The following is a 10,448-nucleotide window of genomic DNA, read 5'->3' as shown; positions in this document are numbered from 1 at the left end:
TCTGGTGTACCTTGGGGAAGTTTTAAAACTACCTTGGGGAAGTTTTAACCTAAGCTAGTAAAAATAAGCTTAGGATGTTTTCATGCAGGTCCCCACATCTGTATCCTAGAGTTCAGAATGGGGAAGGAACCTTGACAGTGCCACAAGTACTCCTTGTTCTTTCAGCAGTTAGAAAGGTGGCGACCCTCTGGGTTGTACACAGACGAATTCCCCTGTTTGTCACACCGACACAGTGCAGTAAGGCCAGGAAAGGTTTTAATGTCACTTTGACAGTCCAGTCAGTGATTCAGGGAAAAGGGCGCAGCACCATGTCACCAGCCAGCTCTGCATGGAGCTCGGACTGAGAGCCAGAGCACCAGGAGAAAACTTTAGGTTCCTTTATGAGTAAAGAGCCTTAGAACCCTGTCCCGGATCTGTTTGGTCTTCACCCCATAGATGATGGGGTTTAGAATGGGGGGCACCAGAAGGTACATATTGGCTATGAGAATGTGGAAATACAGGGGCACATTGTGGCCAAACCGCTGCGTGAGGAAGGAGAAGAGAGCTGGGATGTAAGAGGCTAAGATGACACAGAGGTGGGAGCCACAGGTCCCAAAAGTCTTGAGTCGGGCGTCCTTTCTGGGGAGGTTGAAGATGGCCCTGAGGATCTGGGTATAGGACAAGGTGATAAAAAACACATCCAGATCTGTCAACAAGAATGCCACGGAGAGGCCATAGTAACTACTGACATGGATGTCAGTGCAGGCCAGTTTCACCACGGCTATGTGCTCACAGTATGTGTGGGGGACAATGTTGGTTCTGCAATATGGCCACTGTCTGGCCATGAAGGGATAGGGCAGTATGAGCATGCAACCACGCAGCAGCATGGCCAGGCCAATCTTAGCCACCACAGTGTTTGTCAGGATGGTGGAATGTCTCAGGGGATGGCAGATGGCCACGTAGCGATCAAAAGCCATGGCTACAATGATCCCAGACCCCACCACTGAGAAGCAGTGAATGAAGTACATCTGGGTGAGGCAGGCACTGAAATCGATCTCCCTGGAATTGAACCAGAAGATGCTCAGCATTTTAGGCAGGGTGGATGTGGACAGGATCAGGTCGGTGACAGCCAGCATGCAGAGGAAATAGTACATGGGCCCATGGAGGCTCGGCTCCCTCTTCACAATGAACAGGATGGTGAAGTTCCCCAAGATGGCTATGATGTACATGGTGCAGAAGGGGATGGAGATCCAGGCATGGGCTGCTTCCAGCCCAGGAATACCCAGCAGGATGAAGGTGGAGGGGTTGGTGAAATCGGTTTTGTTGGAATCTGACATGGAGTAATGGAGAAGGTGTTCAACTCTGAGGCAGAACGGTATCTCTTGCATGTACCGTATGTTCCCCTGACTTCATATATGTGCCCAGGGTCTAGGGTGATGGTCTCAGTACAAATACCTGGATGGAGAGACAATGTTAATATGAGAGACTACATGCACTACTGGAGGCTGTTCTCATGGGTGAAGCAGATTGTTCACTTTTCACACACTGAAAAATGACATTTTCGTTACTCAGAGAAATGAATTATGAACAACTGACCCTACTAATGTCAATTCCATACTTTATGTTGCTTCACGCATCAATAATTCCTACACATCTGGGACTGTTTAGTTTAGAGAAGAGAGAAAGAAGGGAGCATAAGATGGAGGAGAACAAATAAAACAATGCAACTGATTACATTCAAATGGAGAAACAGAGAACAGCTGCTAACCAGTAATATCTATAGACACTTAGTGATTCAAGTGAGCTAATTCCCCTAAGCAGAGGCAAATTATCAGCCAAACTGATTGGGGGAAAAATTTAGACAGGAAAATGGGAATTAAAATTGGGAGTTATTCATTATTAGATAGCTAAAAAGCCACAATTCCACAGTCAAGAATGTGGATGATTTTGGCTCAAAGCCCAGTTCAGTGGCAAAGTGAAGGCAGCGATTAGGGAGGAAATAGCAATATATCACAAATGGGGAAAGGGAATATAGCTATCAAGTAATACAAATTGGAAGTTTTGAACATTGATAAGGGACATAAAAGACATCAGGGTAAATCCATGCTTGGCAGGCCTAAGGATCACAAAAAGGAGGTAATTTAAGTATATTAAGAACAAAAGAAATCCTAAAAAAGGTTTGTGCCAGTTCCTAGCGGGAGGAAGGAAACTTGTTAATGTTGTAGAAAAGGTAAAATATCATGAAATATTTTTCTTCGGCATTTGGAAAGAAGCAGTAGGAGGTACTCCTATCACATGAGGTGAAGGAATAGTCTCCAGTCCATTAGCTGCCGAGAAGGATGTTAAACAGCCTCGACAGTAGAACCTGGTAGTTACAAACACCAGAGTCATGAATCAACGGATCAATCACACATCTCATTCAGAAGTAGAAGTAGGCAATCAGGCAGCAACAAAGACAAAAAAAAGGCAAATCCTGGACAGTTCTGTGTTAAAAATAAAATATTAAAAAAAATAAAGGGAAAGTTTTAAAAAATGATATGACAAGGTTAGGAAACACTGGAAAAGCTGGTCTGGGATTTGTTCAAAAAAGGTCTAGGAATATAATTAATGCCAGTCAACAATATGATTTATGGAAAGAGGTCTTGTTAAATAAACACTATTTCATCCTGTAATGAGAGAACACGTTTGGTTGATCAAGAGAACCGTGCAGTTGTAATAGACTCTGATTTCTCTAAGGCATTTGATTTAGTAGGGAAAACATTCAGATAATAAAAGAACACTATTCAATATGAGTAGGGCATAGGTAAAATGGACTAAAAACTGGCTAACTGATCGATGTCTGAAAGCAGTTGTCAATGGGCCATTGTCAGCGAATGGGAGTGTTTCTAGTGGGGTTCGGCAGGGATCAGTTCTAGGCCTGATGCTATTCAGTATTTTCATCAATGATGAGGAAGGAAATGGAAAATCACTGCAGATAAAATTTGTGGACTACCAAAAGACTGGCGGAGTTGTTACAATGAGGAGGTGAGGGCTGGCATTCAGATTGATTTGGAGCATTTGGTGAGCTAGGCCCATGCAAACAAAATGTTTTAATATAATCAAATGCAAAGTTATCCCCTCTGAACAGGCAATGCAGACCCAACCCACAGACTAGAGCACTGTATCATGGAACGTAGGTACCCGCGAAAGGATTTAGGGGTTATTGTGGACACTCAACTCATTGTGAGCTCCCACTGAAATGATGTGGCCAAAAGGGCTGATTCGATCCTTGGATGCATAAGCAGGGAAGTGGTGAGTTGGAGCAGGGGGAGGATTTTACCTCTGCACATGGCACTGGTGAAACTGACTGCATCCAGTTCTGGGTCCACATTTTAAAAAGGATGTAGAAAAATTGGAGAGGGTGTGGAAAAGAGCCACAAAATGATTGGAGACTGGACAAAATGCCTGACAGAGAGAGACTTAAAGAGCCATTCTTATGTACTGATGTTATCAAAAAGATGATCAAGAGGAGACTTTCACAAGGAGAAAACCGTGAGTAATAACAGGCTCTGTAATCTAGCGGAGAAAGCAGAGCAAGACCCAATAGCTGGAAGTTGAAGCCAGACAAATTCCAGTTGGAAATAAGGGGCAAAGATTTAGTAGTGATGCTGGTCAACCTTTGGGACAAACTGCAAAGGGAAGTGGTGGATTCTCCAACTCCTCATGTCTGCAGTGCTGCCGTAGCGCTTCAGTGTAGACACTACTGACACTGACAGCAGGGGTTCTCCCATCAGCATAGGTAATCCACCTCCCCGAGAGGTGGTAGCTAGGTCGATGGATTCTGTCAACCTCAAGCTGTCTACACCAGGTTAAGGTTGATACAGCGACATCTCTCTGGGGTGTGGATTTTTTTGTATTGCAAAAAAGCAAATGCAGTTTTGTGTTTCATTAACAGAGGCATAGGATGCAGTGCTGCTTAGGCCACAACTGGAATCTTGTGTCCAGTTCTGGGCGCCACATTTCAGGAAAGATGTGGACAAATTGGAGAAAGTCCAGGGAAGAGCAACAAAAATTATTAAAGGTCTGAAAACATGACCTATGAGGGAAGATTGAAAAAACTGGGTTTGTGTAGTCTGGAAAAGAGAGGTCTGAATGGGGACATGATCACAGTTTTCAAGTACATAAAAGGTTGTTACAAGCAGGAGGGAGAATTGTTTTTCTTAACCTCTGAGGACAGGACGAGAAGCAATGGGCTTAAATTGTAGCAAGGGAGGTTTAGGTTGGACATTAGGAAAAACTGTCCGGGTGGTTAAGCACTGGAATAAATTGCCCAGGGAGGTTGTGAAATCTTGAAGATTTTTAAGAGCAGGTTAGACAAACACCTGTCAGGGACGGTCTGGATAATGTCCTCTCACGAGTGCAGGGGACTGAACTAGATGACCTCTCCACTTCCTCTGGTCCTATACGGCTGTGATTCTGTGCCTTCTCCCCACTCCCCTCCTGCCTGGCTGACATTTCGAGGTTCCTTCCAGTCCTATGATGGTATGATTCTATGCCTTGGCCATGTTGAAAAATTCTTAGAATTGTTCCTCAGCCCTAACACCTCCTTACTTTCCAGCAGATAAAAGTCAGGTAACGGCCCCCTTCCCTCCCACCCCCACCCCCCGTTAGCAGTCAGAGCACTGAAATACAAGGGGAGGAGGTGACAGTCTCTGTGTATTAACACACAGCTGGCTCCTGAGGTCTTTGCTCAGTTCTCACTCCAAGGGGAGTTTTGCCTCAGTGGGACCTAAGCAAATCACTGGCGACAGACTCAGAATTTGGCCTTGTCTTGTCCACCTACTAACACCTTTCATCCTGAAGGATCCCCTGAGCCACTCAAATGCAGCCACCTTGAGGCTGGAGGCCATCAGCTGGAGTGGGCAGGGGTTGCACAGAAAAGAAGGACATTTCGGCCAGTAATACTGGAGCAAACCCATCCCCTGTGGCAAGGGCCCTGGGATGTTTACTGGCTGTGCTGAGCAGAAAGGACCCCAGTCCCATTCTCTATCCCATCATGCCCATGTTGCACTGGGTTCGTTGAGCAGCTGAGCTCCTCAGCAAGAGATGGTACCTGGGAATCCTGAGATGGAAGCCACTTCCCTGGGAATCCCCCTCTGGCAGTTGTGTCCCACACCTCTCTCACCCCAGCATCTCCAGCAACATCCCACGCCAAGAACTGACATGGGCGTGCTGCATTTATAATATAGCTCTATGCAATCCCAGTGGAGTTTGTTCAGTGTCTACTGGAGAAACAGCATCTGGATGTAAACAGGCTGGAGACAGGCCTGTCTGCGCTTCTGTACTATTTATTCAGCTTTAGGAATAAACAGTAATTAAGGGACCTACCCAAAGGGAGATGAGAACTCTTGGGCTCCGCACCGAGTGACAGAGGAATTGGCTGCCCTGTGCATTTGTGTATATTTAAAAATTATAGTCAATTAGGAAGAAAACTAGGGATAATGTCGAGGTCTCCATAAGGTCAGATACCCTGTAAATGCCCAGGATTTACTAGACAGACAGAACTAGACAAAGATGACTGAGTAGAGAAATGAATGCCTCCATTGAAGGTCTTCAAAACACCTAGCAAAGGAAAGTCACTATGAACAGATCCCCATTACACAGATAGGTAAACTGAGGCACGGGAAAATATGAATTGGCCAATGTCACACAGAGACTGAATGCCAGGATGACACACAGAACCCAGGAGTCTGGACTTCCCTGCCGTAATCACAGTCTTTCCGTCATGCCAAGCGGGAAATGGACTCCGGCTCTGACAGGGCCTGTGTTGGGTGGGATGCAGAGGAAAGTCTGGAAGAGGGAGCCTTCACCATCTTCCCTAGGTGAGTCTGAGGTTTTCAGAACTAGCTTGGGTTTGTGAGCTCCCCACTCCTGTGAGGTGTGAACTCCGGGACTCCACTTCCGCTCCCACTCAGAAACCTGCCAACGCATCACAGTCCCTGGGTCGCTTCGGGGGAGCAGACTTAGTAAACGCAACACCACAGATTGTTCCTGTGAATAGAGGGCAGCCGTGGGCCTGTCCTGGGGACAGAGGCCCCGCCCTCCCCACACACCTACAGCCAGGCTAGAGACTGGATTACTGTTTGCACTGGATTTGTTCTCTCCCTCTCGGTTCATTTCCTCCCAGTGTCTCCCAGGTGGGATTGAAATCGAATGTTCCAGGCTGAGTCACACTTTCCAGCACGACCCGGCTGGAGGGCGCTTGGATTCCCATCGCTGAACTCTCTGCCTGCTCATCTGGCTAATCAGGGGTATTTCACCGGTGCGGAGCATCTGGGTGTTTAAGCCCTGGAACGAGACTGACCGAATTCTCCTGTCCGAGCCCAACAGGGGCCCCATGTCCACCTGTATTCAAGTTACTAACACTCAGTAGCTGGCAAGCATGGTTTGACCTTCATCTGTAGCTAAATGTAAAGGGGGGGGAGGGGCTAGGTCCTGATTTGGCTGGATTATTGTGTTTACAATTTATTATTATCTGAATTGTGGTAGCCTCCAGAGTCCCCGCTGCAGTTCATGGTCCTTTGTGCTGGACCCTTCGCAAACACAGGAGAAGAAACAGCCCCAAGGAGCTTAGAAATCAAATTAAGACAAGACACGGTTACTGTGTAACAAACCAGAAAGGGGCCAGGTGGGGACATGGGGGAGTAACAGCGCTAAGAATGGGTGGTTACTGGGTGAGAGAGAGACAGCTGAAATGCACAGCCCTGCCCTGGCTGTTAGAAGTATGCCCGTGGGGGTTACGATCCCCCTCCCAGTCTGGGCTGCAAGGCCTCTTGGTCTGAGGGTGTCTCCCTGTGCTGGGCTCTCTGCCCAGGTCCCCCTCGCTCTCCCCAGCTGCTCACCGCAGCCGTCTCCAGACAGCCCCAGCTCAACCTCCAGCCCCAGCTCCTAGCTCCAGCTCCAGCCCCAGCCCCAACTCCAGCCGCCCGGTCCCAGCCCCGAGCTCCAGCTCCTAGCTCCAGCCCCACCTCCAGCCCCAGCTCCAGCCCCACCTCCCATTGCCCCTGGGGCCTGTCAGTCTCAGGGGTCTGGTTTCCATCGACCCTCCCCTTTCCTTTTGGTACTGGGAGATAGCCAATTAAAAATCATCACTAAATTTAATCATTTTTGTTGTTCTTTTCTGAATCTTTTCCAATTACAATATCTTTTTGAGATGGGGCAATCATATCTGTGCACAGTATTCTAGATGTGGGCATACCCTGGACTTACATAGAGGCAATATGATATTTTCTGTCGTATTATCTCTCCCTTTCCTGGTGATTCCCGACATTCTGTTCGATTTTTAACTCCCAGTGCACACTGAGTGGATGTTTTCAGAGAACTATCCACAGTGACTCCAAGATCTCTTTCTTGAGTGGTAACAGCTAATTCAGACCCCATCATTTAATACGTTTCAGAGGGGTAGCCATGTTAATCCATTTCAGCAAAAACAACGAGGAGTCTTGTGGCACCTGAAAGACCAGAAAGCTTATGCTCTAATAAATTTGATAGTCTTTAAAGTACCTCCTCACAAGACTCCTCATCATTTTATATGTATAGTTGGGATTATGTTTTCCAATATTAGTTAATTTGCATTTATCAACATTAAATTTCACCTGCCATTTTGTTGTCCAGTCACCCAGTTTTGAGAGATCCTTTTGTAACTCTTTGCAGTCTGCCTGGGACTTAACTATCTTGAGTAGTTTTGTATCATCTGCAAATTTTGCCACCTCACTGTTTACCCCTTTTTCCAGATCATTTATGAATATGTTGAATAGGACTGGCTCCAGTACAGACCCCTGGGGGACACCACTATTTACCTCTCTCCATTCTGAAAACTGACCATTTATACCTATCCTTTGTTTCCTATTTTTAACCAGTTACCAGTCCATGAGATGACCTTCCCTTTTATCCCATGACTGCTTACTTTGCTTAAGAGCCGTTGGTGAGGGACCTTGTCATAAGCTTCCTGAAAATCTAAGTACACTATATCCACTGGATCCCCCTCATCCACATGCTCGTTGACCCCCTCAGAGAATTCTTGTAGATTGGTGAGGCATGATTTCCCTTTGCAAAAACCATGTTGAGTCTTCTCCAACAAATTATGTTCATCTCTGTGTCTGACAATTTTCTTCTTTACTATAGTTTCAACCAGTTTGCCCAATACTGAAGTCAGGCTTACTGCCCTGTAATTGCCGGGATCACCTCTGGAGCCCTTTTTAAAAATAGGTATCATATTAGCTATCCTTCAGTAGCTGATTTAAATGATCGGTTACAGACCACAGTCAGTAGTGCTGCAGTTTCACATTTGAGTTCCTTCAGATCTCTTGGGTGAATCCCATCGGGTCCTGGTGACTTATTGCCATTTAATTTATCAATTTGTTCCCAAACCTTCTCTAATGACACCTCAATCTGGGATAGTTCCGCAGATTTGTCACCTAAAAAGAATGGCTCAGGTTTGGGAATCTCCCTCACATCCTCAGCCGTAAAGATCGATGCAAAGAATTCATTTAGTTTCTCCGCAGTGGCCTTATCACCTTCAGTGCTCCTTTAGCACCTCGGTCGTCCAGTGGCCCCACGGGTTGTTTACCCGGCTTCCTGCTTCCGATGTACTTAAAAAAATTGCTATTACTTTTTGAGCCTTTGGCAAGCTGTTCTTCCAATTCTTTTTTGGCCTTCCTACTTGTATTTTTACACTTCACTTGCCAAAGTTTGTGCTCCTTTCTATTTTCTTCACTAGGATTTAAAGTCCACTTTTTAAAGGATGCCTTTTTGCCTCGCTCTGCTTCTTTTACTTTGTTGTTTAGCCACTGTGGTAGGTTTTTGGCTCTCTCACTATGTTTTTTAGTTTGGGGTATACATTTAAATTGATCCTCTATTATGATGTCTATGAAGCTTGCAGGGATTTTACTTTTGGAGCTGGACCTTTTAATTTCTGTTTAACTACCCTCCTCGTTTTTGTGTAGTTCCCCTTTCTGAAATTAATTGCTACATTGTTGGGCTGCTGTGCTGTTTCCCCACCACAGGGATGTTAAATTTAATTATTTTATTTTCACCATTACCAGAAGTCCAGCTATAGTCACCAAAAAAAAACCCCAAATCCTTCCCCCCTAGATCTGAAAGTATCTTCTTTCCTCATTGGTCCTTCTGGTCAGGTGCCAACTGTTAGGATATAGATATTCAGGCCTATATTCTATACTCTAAGAATTTAGGTGCATTCTTATCAGTTGGGTAGTTCTAGAGGTATAAAAGAAAGAATCAAAATCACTGTCTGCCAGTGTAAGGTCCTTCTCTCACGGTGACAGTCTGAGGCCCTGTGCTTAGGCTAAGGCCTTTGGCTAAGCAGCAGAGGCAGCCATAAGCTGGGAAGCGACCGGTCACCTCCTCACATTCCAAACTAGTCACACTGAAAGAAGGTGCTATGGGGCTGTTAGGATACAATCCTGTCCTGATAACGCCTATCGCCTCCAGAGAAAGGGAAGTGCCTAGAAGATGTAAAAGATGTAGTTTGATAGCATCCTGTCTGGCAAGAACTCACTTACCAATAGCTGGGATGTGAAATCCTCACTTCTGTATTGTTTTGTCATTATAGTTCCCACTTTGCTATTGTTTGTCTGTATAATCTCTGTCTGGTTCTGTGATTGTTCCTGTCTGCTGTATAATTAATTTTGCTGGGTGTAAACTAATTAAGGTGGTGGGATATAATTGGTTACATAATCATGTTACAATATGTTAGGATTGGTTAGTTAAATTTCAGGAAAATGATTGGTTAAGGTATAGCTAAGCAGAACTCAAGTTTTACTATATAGTCTGCAGTCAATCAGGAAGTGTGGGGGGAAATGGGAACAGGGAATGGGGGTGGGGAATTGGAATCATGTTTTGCTAAGGGGGGGAATGGGAACAGGGACACAGGTGTAAGGTTCTGTGGTGTCAGAGCTGGGAAGGGGGACACTAAGGAAGGAAACTGGAATCATGCTTGCTGGAAGTTCACCCCAATAAACATCGAATTGTTTGCACCTTTGGACTTTGGGTATTGTTGCCCTCTGTTCATGCGAGAAGGACCAGGGAAGTGAGTGGGTGAAGAAATAAGCCCCCTAACACCAAGTAGGTTATTTGAACTGTTTAACCCCTTACAGGTAAGGCAATCCAGTACAGCTGCCCAGGAGGGATTTTATACTACTGCGTACAAAACGGTTGCTACCATTCCCCCAATAATCATGACAAACCCCATCGTGAATGTGAGCGGGAAGCTGCTTCTCCAGGAGCGGCCATCGAGAAGGAACGCCTGGCCATGGTGCGGGCCCTTAAAAAGCTGAAGCCGGATCTATTTGGGTGGTGCTTCACTGTGGACACCGACCACTCACCCCTGACGTGGTTATATCAGATGAAAGGGGCCCATGCCAAGCTCCTGAAGTGGAGTCTCCAGCTTCAGGATTATAACATGAAGGTGG

At 45.8% G+C, this 10,448-nt stretch overlaps 1 protein-coding gene across 2 annotated transcripts; it reads right to left on the bottom strand.

Moving 5' to 3' along the window:
- Nucleotides 1-368: 368 nt before the first annotated feature.
- LOC102929363 (olfactory receptor 52R1) lies at nt 369-8,079 on the bottom strand. Of its 2 annotated transcripts, XM_037907170.1 has the most exons (2): nt 8,049-8,079; nt 369-1,285 (listed from the first exon to the last, which is right to left on the bottom strand). In XM_037907170.1, the coding sequence occupies exons 1-2, from the start codon at nt 8,077-8,079 to the stop codon at nt 369-371; spliced, it is 948 nt and encodes a 315-aa protein (XP_037763098.1). The 2 variants fall into 2 exon arrangements, with proteins under 2 accessions (XP_037763098.1, XP_007070832.3); XM_007070770.4 differs by lacking the exon at nt 8,049-8,079 and having other exon boundaries at nt 369-1,412.
- Nucleotides 8,080-10,448: the final 2,369 nt, after the last annotated feature.

Source organism: Chelonia mydas, chromosome 1 (assembly GCF_015237465.2).
Source record: "Chelonia mydas isolate rCheMyd1 chromosome 1, rCheMyd1.pri.v2, whole genome shotgun sequence".
NCBI classification, from domain to species: Eukaryota; Metazoa; Chordata; order Testudines; family Cheloniidae; genus Chelonia; species Chelonia mydas.
Note: the sequence above shows the minus strand (reverse complement) of the source record. Positions and strands in the feature narration are given on the sequence as shown.

Excerpts from the sequence above, each read along its gene's own strand:
- LOC102929363 (XM_007070770.4), bottom strand. The coding sequence starts at position 1,367 with ATGCAAGAGATACCGTTCTGCCTCAGAGTTGAACACCTTCTCCATTAC.